This window comes from Merops nubicus, unplaced genomic scaffold, assembly GCF_000691845.1.
Source record: "Merops nubicus isolate BGI_N331 unplaced genomic scaffold, ASM69184v1 scaffold11659, whole genome shotgun sequence".
Classification (NCBI taxonomy): Eukaryota; Metazoa; Chordata; class Aves; order Coraciiformes; family Meropidae; genus Merops; species Merops nubicus.
In genome coordinates, this window is record NW_008630233.1 from 11,151 (window position 1) to 26,799 (window position 15,649).

The following is a 15,649-nucleotide window of genomic DNA, read 5'->3' on the forward strand; positions in this document are numbered from 1 at the left end:
TTCACCTTTGCAAAGTGTGTCTACATAACTGCAAAGTTGCATTTCTTCTCTGGGTTTCTTCAGTATAAGATGACACAGTTGTATTTTGGATCCTTCAAGCTCAACTATCTATTGTTTCATTTGCAGTAAGTCAAGTATTTCCAGATTCTTTTTCTACTGCCCCAAATACTTAGAACGATTAACATAGTGTTTTGTTTGTTGGTTTGAGTTCAGGGGTTTTGTAGCTATTGTCTGTTTATAAAGCTTTAGCACAACTATGCTTAAGAGTGGCTTAAAACAGTTTTTCCTCCCTCCTTTATTTTGCTCAGTCTTTAGTAGCATAAAAAGTTCTGCAGGAAAAAAAAGAGGTGTTGTTTGTTTGTTTGTTTGTTTTTGTCTGTGTGTGTACTAGAAAGGGCACCTTAAAAAGGACAGTATGGTTCTGGGTAGTTGAAATGGATCTGTATAGGCTGTTTTGAAACAGAACCTCCAGCTTGTCTTGGAAACAAAATAGTTTTGTTTGTGTGTTACAAGCAAGCAGTTTAGGAGTCTGTCCCCTTGTGTAGATTTGATTTTTGGCTGTTGAGGGTGAAGAGTGCACTGCAGGAAATGGAGCATTACTGTTGCAGTGCCTATTCTGCTGGGTGAAACACATCAGGACCATGAGCTGCACAGGTGGGAAAGAGCAGGACTGGGAAGTCAGGAGCAGTTCCTCCTCATCCTCTTCACTCTCATCCTTGGTGTGCGGGAAAGCTAGACGTGCTTAAACCTAGACTTCTTATAGAGAAGACGGTCCTCTTGCACTTTAAATACCGCTCAGCTCCGAGGAGAGGACTTAAGAAATTCTGGAGTCTTACAGGAAGTCTCCCAGCCTCCCTGTCTGACTTTTGCAGTAAAAACCTAAAGGCAGTGATGGAATGACTGGTGTTTTTGTCTTACTTTCCAGCTGGCCTGCTGCTGCGGTACTGCCGCTTGTTCTTTGTGCTGCAAATGCTGCCCCAAGATAAAGCAATCAACCAGCACCCGCTTCATGTATGCGCTTTACTTCATCCTGGTGACTATCATCTGTTGTGTTATGATGTCAACAACGGTAGCTAACGAAATGAAAACACACGTAAGTAAAAGAGATGAGCCCATTGCTGCCCGTGGAAGGAAATGGGGCTCCTTCCACAGCCCTTCCCGTATAGGGGCACTCCCTCAGAAGACATGGTCGATTCTCTCCACTCATCCAATTCCAAACACAGATGGGATGGTTTTGTATGCCCAGCTTCTTCCTGTCCAGCATATTTCACAACAGGAAGAGTCAAGGAACACAGGACTGGCAGCCTTCCTCCTCTTTTGTTGTGGTGAAAGTCAATACATCTCAGGTTTGCTGCATGGGTAGTAAGGAACATGTTACAGCAGAACATACCAGTTCAGTCTAATGCTGAGTTCATCTCTGGCAGCTTGTTTAGTAGTAGAAGCAGCAAATCTGAAGATAACTCTTCAACAACACTTCAAGTGTTGCATTTATAATTTTATAATTCTAATTTTATGTTCTTGCTGCTGTGTGACAGACTACTACAAAGACAACGTTGCGGATCCTTTACAAGGGGTTTTCAAGAGTGTGTATTGAGTCATTGTGTTCACATGGCCTCTAGCCACAGCAGATATTGTTCATCTTTAATTGTCTTTTTAATTAAAAAACTTCAAAAGCATGAAGGAAGCTGTGGCTAAAACTAGATTTTAAAACTTCACTTTCCTTCACAGTCTTAATATAACTTTCCTGAGCTAAATGCTCATGAGCCTGCTTGCAGTCCCACACCAGACTTGTTGTACTACTTCTTTGGTTTGGGTTCTTAAGCCACCCAAGTTACTCTCAGTAGCACAAATCCTTTCTCTCACCCTCTATAAACTACAAGAAGAGAAGTCTGGTTTTAAGTGAAACACCTTCCTCTGTAGCAGCCCCAGTCAAGAAGATGATGGTAGCACTACGTACCTGCAACACAGATGAACCAGTGGACTTGTAACAGGGCTAATGTGAGGGGGTTAGTGCTCCACTGCCAGTGACCTTTCTTTCTTCCTATTGTATCCTCTTTGTAAGTCTTGTCCTAGTTTTCTTTCATTTAACAGTGCTTTGCTTGAGTTATCCCAGTGCCACCTTCTTACCTCCAGCCACCAGAAGCTGCTGACAGCCCTGTGAGAGCACCCAGTACAGACATGGTACTTGCCTGTGAGCTACAACTTAGAAACTCTTCAGCACGTGCATGCTGAAATCTCTCGCCAGGAATTACTTTGACTTACTAGATGCTTAGCCTGGCAAAAAAGTGAATAACCCAAGGAACTCAAGTGTGTGGGAGACAAATTATGTGCTCATATCCAAATTTCATAAAGTTGTTTTCCATCAGTAGTGTGGTTTTAATGCAGCTTGTATCCCTAACAAAAAATACACGCTCTTTATCCAACAGAAAAGTGATTCAAGAAGCCTTCAACAACTTGTTTTTCAGAATTGCCAAATTTCTTTTCCAGTTCATAGTCTTGAAAGCTCAGTGTGGGAAGAAATGGCACAAAGAGTAGCTGTTAGTGTGAAGTGGAAAGATAATCACCCTCTTAATTTAGAGCATTTGGTGTCTTTGAATGGGAAATGGACCATCTGAAAGTAGGCTTTCTTTATCCACTCTCTAATTTAATAATTATGTTTGGGGCTGTTAAAATTTCAAAGACTACTGAAGCTAATTCAGCCCAGTTGTAAGAGAGTGCACCTTGAAAATATTTATTTAGACTAACCAGTCTCAGCTTCCCAACATGAACGGTCTTTTGAAAGTGCTGGGCACTTAGTGATTCCTTCACTTTTGGTTCAATCACAGAGGCCTCCTAGCTCTTGAAGCAAGACTATACACAAGCACTTTGAGCAATGCTTCTAGGACCTCACCCTATCCCTGGGGAGGAGAAAGAATTTTAATTAATTTTCATTAGATTTTTTTCAAGTTTTGTATTAAAACTTAAAAAAAAGAGGGAAATTAAAGTTTTAGTACAGACCTCTGTGGGGCCATCATCTTGGCTGGGAACCCTCTGTCTCCTTTACCGGTTTAGGGTTCAAATACTCATGCTGATGTTACATGAAAGGAGGCTGACCTGTCAGTGAGAGGTTTTTTTATGGACTGCCTACAAGCTCTACAAGCTCCCAAGTAGTTCTAAAGTATTTTATTGTAGCACTTTGTCCTTGGGCATTATTTGAGAGAAAGCAACAGCAAATGTTAAGTCTCTTATGGACACCCTAGAAAATTTTTTAAAATGTTTGTATTTGTTTTGCAATATTTATTTACCCCCACAGACATGTATTCTGCCAGTTGAAACAGGTTTAGGACAGTTTTTTAGTTCCCAAGGTGCCAGACTCTGCCATTACTAACTTAGAGCTGGGGACCTGCTCTGTGCCTTGCAACATGGCTGGAAAAATGGGGCATTATCTCAGGGGTCTCATCTTCCACATCCCCACCAAAGCTGGCAGGTAGACGAAACCACGTCTGTGGAAGGACGTGGTACCTGTTGAGTATTTGGTTGCGGTTTGAAAACTTTGGTTCCTCGTTTAACTAGCAGCATTTCAAGGACATTGTATTTTATGGTGAGCCTTAAGAATTGAACAGTGTCTTTGTGGGGAATTTTTTCTCTGGGGAGTTTTTTCTCCATTGTTTTCATTCTTCCCCATTCTCCTGAGCTGTTCCTGTGCCGATGGGACACCAACGGAGAGAGAGACCCGGAGTGCTAAATTCTGAAAAATGTGCAAAGATGCCAGTGCTTTTATGTTTGATCTCTGGAGAATAAGCAAGAGACAATGGAGGAGTAGGGAAGAAGTGGGTGGTTTTGATGGGGAAAATATTTTGAATCCTGCTGTGTAGAATAGATTTCAGAGAGGCATGGTTGTGTATCCAGGCAAAGGGTGACATAGAGCCCCAGTCAAGACATGAAAGCCTCGAGGATAGGGACATAAAGACAGAAAAGAGCAATATGCAGTTACACAAAATGGTTTGGAGACTTGACTATGTTCCAAAATGAAGAAAGCAGGACCCAGCTTGAAAAAGTGCTTCTGTGCCTTGATCCATGTATTATATATTTCTTCCAGTTATTCTGATTTGTTTGAAAACAAATACAGCTTTGCTCACAAATGTTCTGTTGAAGCAAAACCTTGCATTTCTTAGGCCTTGAGATGATAATGGAAGAAAACAGAGAATTATTTCAGTCTGTCAAAATAGTGTTTTTATTAATTTTTTAAATTAAATTTTTCATGTTAAAGCTGTTTCAAAACTTGTGGTTTCACCCTGAAAATATCCATGTCCTGCTTAATAATGAAAGGAGAACCGAGAAAGATGTTTTCAGGACAACAAACACCAGTAAAAACCAGTTCAGTTGTGTCAGAGCATTTCGGTTCTAGATGGTTCCATATTCTGGCAGGGCATGCTTTCAGGCTTGTTTCCCTGGCCAGGTTTCTATCTTGGCCCTTCGCTGCATTATATTAAACCCCTGATTTGCTACCAAAATGAGCTTTAAGTGCAAATGCCTATTGCCTGTTTCTGATAAGAATTCAGTTGTATATGTAAGATGGCTTGGGTTCTTTATGCGCGTTTCTACACACTTCTTCCTTCTTATTCCCCCTGTGATGCTGTTCCCTGTGCCCTTGCATTCACATGTTTGGGTGCAGACAGACCAAGCTCTGAGGTGGCAGAGCCCCAGATGACTGTAGTCTGCACATGGTGTGGCCACGTTGGCTTGCTTTGTCGCCTCCTCAGCAGTGAAAGAATTTATAGTAAAGGCCAAATTTATTTATAATTCCTTATGTTGCTTTTAAAGGTATAAAAGTAGGTATTTCACTATCTCGGACCTGGCAAATAACTAATCCGTGACTAACAGCTGGCAAAACTACCCAGCACATGGAAATCCTTGGAAAACACATAGGCTGGGCAAGTTGCTCAGCAGCTAAACATGTTTCAGAGATACAGAATGTTTTTTAAAAAGTAGTCATTTTTGACTTTCAGTGAAGAAGTCACATAAGGTGTGATAAGTTGTTCCCAGCAGCAGACTATTCTCTCACAAAAACATGCCTTTTTCATTACATCAGTCCTGTTGTCCCCAGCATTGTGCATGTGTTTATTATCTGCCGAGGTCCCCAAGAGTTTGGTTTTATTCTTGTTTTGTTCCTTCAGGATCATGAATCTTGAAAAGAGCGTTCAGTCCCCCAGGGCTGTTCTGTGGCCATCACTTACTGCTGTATTGTGCATACTACATGAGGGCTGAGCTCTTTATTGCTTGTGTAGGCATAAACTGAGCTATTGTTTTTGTGAATCCATCCATCGTCTCTCAGCCAGATCTGAAAGGAAATTACTATTAAATGGAGAAAATAACATACAGGGTCAAAAATCCCATCAAGATCTCTGTAGAAACCTATGCAATTAAAGAAGATGCTCCAGAGATCTATTATTAATTAGATAGTCAATTAATCAAGTTCCATGGTACATTTTTTTTTTTCTATAAGTCTCATAAGCAAAATGCTGCTTGGTACTAAGTACAGATTGTACAGAAATCTGTCTCCTTGGTCAGTACTTGTCATCTATAGCCAACGAATATCTTTCTTGCTCAAAAATATTGTTAGTTCAGCATTATACATCTTTTTAATCTCTTCTGACTCATGGCTACTATGAGCAGAGACTGGAAAGCATTAGTTGATAGCCCATTTTCTTTCCTGGACATTGCTGCCGCCCCTTGGCTTGCCCTGGCATCACTGTGGCATTGATAGTTCTCTTAAATTACTGCACTCTGTCCATTTGTGTGATTCAAATGCTAGCACATTTGCCCAGTCTGACCTTCCATTAACTGTTAAGACCTAGGGAAGGGATTGCTGATGCTTCGACAGTTCCTTAAGAGCTCTCTAAAATGTCTTGGGTGTGAGTTAGCCTCAGCTGCTTGTTTACTGTCTAGCTTCTTATGCAGGGCCTACTCATGTCTGAGTTAATTCTGAAGGAGCAGCTCGAAGTTGCCCAGCTTGAGTCCATTTTTCTAACACCGTGCAACTGCATTGAGACCTTTTCATTTCCTTGTCTGCTTCTAGCCCACCTACACACTTCTTCCTTCCTAGCAGCTCGGTACTGTAGTTAGGTTTGCTACCTGTAGGACAGTAACGCAGTTGCTGTGAGCTGCTAAAATATTTGCTCTTTTGGGGAAACTGCTGGGGGGGTTGTTAAGATCCTGACTGGTTTGGGTTGCTGGCATGGGATGGGAAGTTGCATACCCTGCTGAGGGAAACAGGCCTTCAGAGCCTGGTGGCTGGAAGCCAGCAGTTTGCCTGTGATCCCTTATTACCTGCATCTCAGATGGCTTTCTACCCAGCTGGGAGCACTACCTGATTGCTTGCTCTTGGGTCCTGTTTGTTCTTTCCCTGTCCTGATTTTGTGTGCTGGACCTGCTTGCTGAAGAAAGGAGAGACTCCTATCTTTGCTAATTTCTTGCAAATGTTCAAGGATTGTGTTGCCTACACTCTTTGTGTATTTTTCCTAAGCAAAATCTGGCCTGGCTGAATGCTTTCTGAAATCTGATTCCCATTTGCTATGCCCGAGTTATTTGTTTGTGCACGTTGTATCCTGGCACACGCTGTCTCCTCTCTGCTCCAGTTACCTGTGCAGGGAGCAGTGGCTAGCTCCAGAGGGTTTGCTCTGTCGCTCAGCTGCTCTCACCAGTCTCAGCGGAGAGCTGTGTGCACACAGAGAAGCCCTTCTTGCTTTGAAAGGAACGGCGGTTTTCTAATTAAATGCCTGTATTTCTGCTCAGCTGAATGGCTCCCTAGCTGCGAGGGAGCTGTCGGCTCAGCAGCATCCCACAGGAGCGGGCCCTGGCCACACAGACCTGCTTTTTGGAGTGCCCAGCATCATGTCTGCCTGCTGAAACTGAAGTCAAAATGTGCAGCTGTTTGCTTTCCCCTTGCGGTGAGAGCAAGGCCTTAAAGGCAAATATTTAATGAGTCAAGGGAAAGGTGGAATTTTCCTGCCTCTCTGTTGATTTAAAACGTAATTAGGGCAATTGGCACAACTCCCTTTCTGAGGCTGTTGTGGAGAGGAGGGGGCTTGCTGCCCCTGTGCTCCCAGGGTGTGCTTTGGTCTGCCTTGGAAGGCACCATAAGCCACAGCACCCTGCCTTGTGGACCCACTCATGCCCCTTTGGCTAGTAAAACCACTGGTATGGCTCATGTAAGTGGGATGGCTGAAACAGTCAAAGTCTTTTGCTGTAAAGCATAGGAAGAAGGGAGAGGGTCCTTGGGGTGTGGGGATAAGCAGCAAGGTTCAGGGATGGCTTAAACTGATGGAGCTGAAGGAAAGGCAGGTGGAATTGTACCCGAAAGCATCTGGAAGGAGTTGAGAGTAGAAGATCGAGAAAACTTTCATTAAATTGCTTCACATTCCTTAATGCCTTTTGAACCCTTAAATCCAGGCTGAGGGGTATCAAGACTGAAAGTTCTTAAATTATGCACCACCGACTTTCTGTTAACTTAAATGTGGACATGCTTGGTTACGTGGAGCCCTGTGTCCTATCTAACAGCTTGTAACATGTTGTGCTTTCCAGATTCCCTTCTACAAGCAGATGTGCAAGGGTATTCAGGCGGGTGAGATGTGTGAGAAGTTGGTGGGATACTCTGCGGTGTACAAAGTCTGTTTTGGAATGGCTTGTTTCTTCTTTTTGTTCTTCTTGTTCACCATCAAAATTAACAGCAGCAAAAGCTGCCGAGCATACATTCATAACGGGTGAGTATTTGTTTGCTTTGTTTCTGCTTTACAGGTCTGTGCCATTTGCTTTCCAGTTGGGTGTAATACTAGGTAAAAAACCAAACCAACTCGAAAGTTAATTTTACTGTTTCTGTCAGAAATAATGCAGCCAAGTGAAACTAAAGTGGCATCTGGTCACCGAAGGCTGTTTTTTCTCTTGTTAGGCTTTATTAGAGGCTCCTCATGGTGCTTGAATTGAAGACCTGTAATTTCTATTAAAACCATCTGATTTTATTTTTTCCTCCCTCTTGCCTAGATTCTGGCTCATTAAACTTATCCTTCTGGCAGCAATGTGCTCAGGAGCCTTCTTCATTCCTGATCAGGACACTTTCCTCAATGGTATGTTCCACTTGTTTTGTTACGCGGCTTTGTTCTGTCCTGTCATGTGAGTAGTTATAAGTCCTCAAGATGTGATCAACATGATTATTGCCATATTTCTGCAAATAAAACCAATATAGTCTAGTGCAAAAGGTGTGTTTGGAGCTGTCTGGGGGGAACTTGCTGGGCACAGAGTATGTGGTCTTCATGGGAATGTGCAGTAGAGAGCATGTTTTTTTCTAAGAGCAGGCAAAACGGGTAGGTAAAAATACCACTGTGGTGCTGTCTGGCAAATTCTTTTAGAAGCAGGGAGCTGTGAGGGTGCACCAGAAGTAGTCCCCTGGGGAGCGCAGAGCCACGTGTCGGTTTGCTGGTGCGGATACCTCCGCGCAGCGCAGCAGCCCCGGTCCGTGCGCGCGGTCCAAGCGTGCATGTGCTTAAGGAGCCACGGTGGCCTGCCCGGGGCGGGTGCTTGCCTGGAAACCTGCAGTGCCACAGAAGAATTTGAGATATTGTTAGCTTTCGGACTGGTGGTGTGAGTGCAGTAAGGTAAAATTAGACTTCTTGGGCTTGTTGTGAGTACTCTGCTGAGGATGCCATCCCTGAAGCATCTCCAGTGTTGGAGGATGCCCTGGCACTGCACAAGCATGCTGGTGCTGTCTCAGTGCTTAAATGACAGCTCTGGTGAGGCTTCTCACAGGCCTTTTGTGTGCTGGGAGCAAAAGTCCTGGTAATACCAAGATGAGTTTGTGCTCTTCAGTTTGCCAGGTACTTGTAAGACCTTAAGTTGTTGAGACGTGGGCAGGTGGGAAGGGATATGGGATCAGTAATGCAAAGGAGCAGTTGTGTCTGCTGCCTGCTTCCACTGAGGCTTGCTTGGTTACCTGTGTTTTCAACACCAATCTCCTCTAGCCAGGATGTTTAAAAGGGTTAGAGGAAGGAGTAGCACGGGGCAAGAGAATAGAGTGGGCAGATGTACTGTAAACACAGTGCTCTGGGAAGCTAAGGTAAAAAACACTGATAGGTGTAATTCAGCTTCTTGCTCTTACCAGCCACTTGTTCAGTCTTAGTTCAGTTTAATGCCACAGAAGTAGGGGGCTCCTTATTTGTATTCATCTCCTCTGCAAAGTCAGCAGCATGGTTGTATTTGCTTGTCCTTAGTATCTCATCCCCGTTTGGATTACTGAGATGTAATGGTGCAATGCATTGTACTCCCAAGCAAGCAAGACAGTCTGTCATCTGAGCAAGTGACCCTTTTCATGGTGAGAAGTTATCAAGAACTGAAGTGTTTGGGGAAAAGGGGAAACAGAACTTTTTGTGCTAATAAGAGTGCTGTTTCTCAACAGCAGCCTAATGTAGTGTGGAGATACATCATAACCTTCCCTAGATTAGCTCTTGACTTTCTCTAAGGCTGGATGCTGCTCATTCTGCAGATCTGTCCTTCAGTCAGCCACCGAAGTTGAGATTTATAGATGTTTGGTGTATTGTGTAGTTTTATTTTCCCCTTTTTTCTCTCCCATCAGGAAACCTACGCTGTCTTTTTTTGTCTTTTTTTTTTTTTTTTTAGCACTCTCTTAGTTTGCTTAGTTTTTCTTTTAAAAAAAAAGTAGCTCTTGTCACGCTTCCCATGTTTAGCAGTTTTTTAATTGTGGAGGAAGACTTATTATATGAAAGTACTAGGTTTGTGGGGGCTGTGGTGTTAAATCCACAGTGGCCATACCAACCTGATCTATGACGGATCTGTAAAACATCCTGCAGTGTCTTGACTGTGGCAGTGGGAGATCCTGAGGATCTGGCTATTTAATACTCACGCGCACAACTTGTTCCCAGTTTTTTATGTACATCTTACGTGCCACTTTCTTCTGTTTTTTTGCGTCGTTTAACAAACAGCATGATTATCAGCTGCATACAATACATTTAGCAAATGCAGACAAATGGCATTTTTATTTGTTTCCAGATAAAAAGCTTATGTTACAGTCAAAAATAAAAATCTCTACATCATCTGCTAAGGGTAATGTGCCCTAACTCTTCTGTTCTGTTCTTCCACTTACATGAAAATTTCAAAAGGAAACCACAATGGCAGCGTATCTCTGAACTTGGCTAATGCACTGCCTTGGTGGTCTTCGCTGAAATCAGCTGCCCACCTGGAGTAATTTATAGGCTATACACTGCACAGCAGCACGAGCTGTACGTGCAGCTCCCCATTTAAACAGGTATCTGTATTTCCTCAGAGACTTCTGGTGCTGTACATAAGAGATCTGTTGTCGCAAGTATCAAAACAGCTACCCAAATACAGTCTATGTAGGTCAATGGTTAAGTAGCCAAATAACCTGGCTTAAAACTAGTCAGTGAATACCAAGTGTTCCTGTCTGTTTGGGAGTGGCTCGGGACAGTGTCTGTAAATAGATAAGCTCCACCTTTACTTTTCTGTGGTATTGGAATCTGGAAGGGAAGAAATTGCCCTTTTTAGTACTGGGTTTCAGTACTTTGCAATTTCAGGGTTTAGATTCCTGTGAAATGCCTTCACACCACCTCCCTTCCACCAGTGACAAATAAAGGATTCAGTATTTCCTTGTCTGGATATAGCAACTTGTAGTCTCCACAAAAATTCTTCAGGTGAGGGAAACTCAACAAATGTCCTAACAGGCATATTTTGAAAGTGCAGCAGGTTGCAGGCTGAATTTGTCAGGGAGCTAATCTTGAGTTAGCTGAGCTGGCCTGTCAGCTGAAATCTCTCATCATCTGCTACATAGGTGGGCTTGAGATATTCACACTGCATAGCAGCTTCACTGCAGAGACAGTAATTCCATTTTATCTCGAGGGAAAGGCGACTGCAGTTTGACCTATTTTCTGCCTCTCTGCCTTGCAGCCTGGCGCTATGTAGGAGCAACAGGAGGTTTCCTTTTCATTGCCATTCAACTCATCCTGCTTGTTGAGTTCGCACACAAATGGAATAAAAATTGGTATGTGTTTGACAGGTAGTTATTTGCATAAAATTCTGGTGGACTCTTGAACAATACATTTCTCATTTAAAAAATTTTAAAAGTAGCATAGATGTAACTTCTGACAATAGACATTTTAATGTCAATGCTTAGAACTGTTCATCTTTGCTTCATTTACTTTCTCCTTCCCTAGCAGAGATGATTCCTCCTTATTCACTTCTGCTCTGCTGATTCGTTCTTAACCTGAATTGCTCGGCTTCCAATAAGTAGTAGGGATTTGTTGGGGTGCAAAACCCTCTTACTTGAAGTTGTTTTATATTTTATGTGAAAATATACCTGCTAAGAAACAGAGTGTTGCAAGACAATAAAACTGGATTTGCAAAATGTAGCAGTGAAACTGTACTATTAAATCCTCCCTTTTTTTGTGTCGGCTTAATGCACAACATTTTTTTTTTCTTTGGCATGAAAACTGCTACTTTCTCTTCAGCTTATTTGCTTTCATCTGAATGTGCAAGATTCCATTATCAAGCCACATACACCCTATTTTGGCATTGACTTAATTTCTGGTTTAAGCATATTTGCTGTTACCTTTCTAGACACTAGCCTCTGATCAGTTTAAAATATCTAAATTGTCCTCCCACATATGCACAGGGGCTCCTGCTGCCACTTTTTCTCTCTCATTTCTTCCTCTAGAAACCTTTGTGTTCTTTTTCTGTTCTAGTTCTTAGCTGATTGCTAAGAAGGAGTTTTAGTAAACATTTGGGCTTTGTTAGCTACCTGCTTTTATGGAGGAAGAGGTGAGATCTTATATCACAGGTATTTTTACTGCTTTTTTGTGGATGAAAGATTTCCAACAACAGCATTTAACTTCAGCACTCTCTGTGCTACATATTCTTTTCAAATAAGTCATATTTCCACAAAACAACAATAAAACCCCAAAAAAACCTTCCATGCACCAAAAAGCCTTTTGTGCCAAAACAGCTTTTTGTAGTTGCTATTCCTAAAAACCCAGTGATTTCTGCAAGAGGGTAGATTTCTGTGAGAGGGAAGGTAGAGAGAGGAAAACAAGATAGACCACACTTTAGCTGAGGGAGGCTAGTGGGACAGACCCAAATGAAGAGGAGGCTTTTTGAGCAAAAGGGTAGTAGAACTGTCCAATTAATGCAAGGGGTGGAAGAGAAGCAGCACCCAGCAATATGCCTTTGCTGTCCTTGTGTGAAGAGCACTGCTTGCTAGCTGAGTCTGGGGTATGCTGAATTCCATATTGAGCTGAGATGCACTGATGGGCTGATCCCAGAGGCTGGGAGTTGTAGGTGTCATGCTGGGCTATAATTACAGAAACAGCTGGGCATGGTAATACAGAAGATAAACACTAATGGTGATGAATGTTTATCTCTGTTTCATGGGAGGAACCTTGCAGGGTCCTGTGTTGGTGTAGTGACATACACATTCTTCAGGAAATTATGCACTGTCTTTTCATGTCTGAAGAGATGAACTGTTCAGCTACTAGAACCTTATTTTTTGAGGGAGGGAAGACAAAGATAAAATGCTTCTCTCTCTCTCTCTCCCCAGGACTGCAGGTGCAAACCACAAGCAGATGTGGAATGGTTTGCTTGCCTTGGTCACTCTCATCTTGTACTCCATTGCCGTGGCAGCCCTGGTCCTCATGGCTCTCTTCTACACACGCTCGGAGGGCTGCACGTACAACAAGGTTCTGATCGGTGTTAACGGTGGCCTGTGCCTCTTTGTGTCTCTGGTGGCCATATCACCCTGTGTCCAGAATCGTGAGTCCACTGACCTCTTCTCCTCCTGGGCTTCTGGTGCTGCTGCAGTTGTATGCCTGGAGGCATGAGCCATGTTCTGGGCAGAAGGTCTCATGACAGTTCAGAGCTGGTGCTGCTCTTGCCCCAGTCCCTTTTTCCACTCTGTGAAGTGCTGTTGCTGGTCATGAGCTCAGCTGCTAAAACGGCAGGGGTGTGAGACATTTTGGGTGTGCCCTCAGGCAGTCACACTGTGAAGAAGGCTCATGTGCTGATGGCTGGTTATGTGTTGTGGAGCTTACACAACTCTTGCAATGGTAGCAGTTTAGGTAAATAGCTGTCAAACTCATTCACCACTGGTTTACCGCTTACTTTTGACTCCTTCTGATTTACCATCTGTAAAGTTTGGGCCTCGAGGAGTTGACAGCAGTATTTTGATACATTGGTATATTTTATGTGTGCTGGTAGTATCTTGCTTATGTTGGGCCTGAAAATAGTTATTTGAGTGACTCCAGCACAAATTTTATGGGAAAATAAAACTATCATGGCAGCTTGTCAGTAGCTTTGGGAAAGCTGGTGCCTTTGGCGAGAGCAGAGGGGTGATTCATTACTTATGTGGGAATCTTTAATGCCTTTCTACAACAGCCTGCAGAACTAAAGGACAGACGCTTTTCTCTTTACTTGCCAGTGGAAATGCATCTAAACTGCCTCAAAGACTTACGGACTGCTTTAAGTAAAACATAAAAGATGCTCTTCTCTTCTGAAGGATATTAGTGTGCTGTTCTTTAAAGACTACAAAATTCTTTTTCAGTTTGTTAAAGTATCTGCAAAAACTTACTTATTTTATTCTTTCTTGCAAAGGCCAGCCCCATTCTGGTTTGCTGCAATCTGGAGTTATCAGCTGCTATGTCATGTATCTCACTTTCTCAGCACTATCCAGCAAGCCACCAGAAACTAGTAAGTTATCTATTGCTTTACATAAATTCTTTTAGATGTGCAATATATGGAAAGCAATAATTTAGCAAACCAGAGCTAACAAAATCAGGGATATAGGAGTGCTGCGTTTAGTATTTTCTGGCCTATGCAGAAGAAATTGCAAGTGCTAAAACTAAATCTCTGCAGCAGAGAGACTGTGTGATTGGTACTTGCCATGTACCTTAAATGGTTTGGTCTAGAGGACGTTAATTTACCCTGGGTGAGTTGCATCTGTTGCACCAGGGTAGTTCCAGACTGTTCCCTACAGATAAATTTCCAAGAGTCTTGTAGCTTCTTCTTTGTGTGGCACGTGCATGTTCTGGTAGGTAAACTAAACTAAGTACGTTATGTGACTAAGTCCATGTTACGTTTGTCACATGATGGGACAGGAAAGAAGTTGGAATGAGTGGCTCTTGGATGCCTCTGGAAGAAGCTGGGTGATCAGCTCCATCCAAAAGTTTACTAGGTGTACCACCAGTTGTTATGTGCTGGCTGTGAGAGTGGATAGTAAAATCACTTCTTTTCTCCTAGAACTGGTATGCTAGATAGCCTTAGCTGGACTAATGGAGCAAAAACTTGAGAAACTACTAATCATCTGTTTTGAGAGCTAAAATTCTGAGAAAGGACTTGGGGAGTTATGTTGCATTTGCTTGAGATGATGCTGTTCTTCAGCAGAGTTCCTGGATTCCACTTAACCTTCTAACAACTGGGGTTGCAATCCGGGAGTAGGGAACTCTGTAGAGTTTTAAGTTCCTCATGCTACAAAATCACAGCCAGACTTTACAAGTGCAATTGAAACTGTTTCATCTTCCCAGGTAACCATCAGATTCACCTACTTGGACAGGAAGCATTCTTTTCACTTAAAGACTTCTCTGGTTCAAATTAGTAATGCCAAAACCCCCTTCTTTATTATGGCTCAATATTTAGTGTGGAACAGTTGAAGCAACAATAAGTAGAGGATAATAAGTCTGTTAGCAGGAAAAAGTTTTTACAGACACCTCCTAAGAGGAAATGGGAGAGATGAGGGAAAGAATCTCTTATCTGTTACACTTGTGTAGGCAACACATAAATGTATTCTAGAGCTAAGAAGAAAAAACAGACAGTATTAAGGTGGAAGAATTACTTAGGGAGCTTAAGCAGTGTTTTTGAATCAATCTAGAAGTTAATTTAGAAGACACCTGAATTGGTCATAAGAGCTGACACAAAAAAAAAAAAAAGAAAAATTAAGAAAATTATGAAAGTTACTTAATTAAGTTAGAATTAAAGAAATTCAAGAAAAATTTAAGGAATTAAATCATTGGCCTAGTATTATTTCATGCTTGTGACAGGGAAGGTCTTCGGCAGTTAAGTGAGTGCTGTGATTCTTCTTACATGTGTTGCAAGAGTGGTTATTGAATTTGTCACAGAATGCACCAAGCACACTCTCTCAGAATTACTGATGCAGAGGTTCCTCCTTGTCTTCCCCGACCTGAGAACTCTCATGGTTGTCATCTGCTTTCAGAGATGCTCCTTTGTCTTCTGTCTCTGCGATAAGAACTCTCATACTGGCCTGTGCAGCTTTTACAGAGCCATGTGCTGGAGAATGTGTGGGGTACTGGCACTTACTAAGCTGTCCCATGCCCTGTCACTGAGATTTGTCATGAACTTGCCTAATGTTGACTCGTTACTCAAGGAGGGACTTTCAAACTGGCCATATTGCAAATTGGTTACCTTGCAAACGAGGCCTGAAGAAAGTGCAAGCTACAACTATTTATTTGCAACACCCAAAAAAAGCAGCATTAGAAGTGTTTTTAGAAGGAATAGGCAAACTAAAGGTCATGTCTGTTAAACCTGTGCTTGTCACAGGCTAAAAGGCCTGCCAAACAGTGGGCTACCTTGCTTCAGAGGCATT

General features: G+C 42.5%; 1 protein-coding gene across 1 annotated transcript in view; it reads left to right on the forward strand.

Annotated features, from left to right (window-relative positions):
- The first annotated feature begins 931 nt into the window (after positions 1–931).
- The window catches only part of SERINC5 (serine incorporator 5), a 20,624-nt gene continuing 5,906 nt past the window's right edge, over positions 932–15,649 (forward strand). The window contains exons 1-6 of the mRNA XM_008947217.1: positions 932–1,093; positions 7,564–7,742; positions 8,020–8,102; positions 10,951–11,044; positions 12,596–12,807; positions 13,645–13,740. Of these exons, the coding sequence (XP_008945465.1) occupies positions 1,010–1,093; positions 7,564–7,742; positions 8,020–8,102; positions 10,951–11,044; positions 12,596–12,807; positions 13,645–13,740 (748 nt within the window). The 5' untranslated portion in view covers positions 932–1,009. The remainder of the gene's footprint in view (positions 1,094–7,563; positions 7,743–8,019; positions 8,103–10,950; positions 11,045–12,595; positions 12,808–13,644; positions 13,741–15,649) is intronic.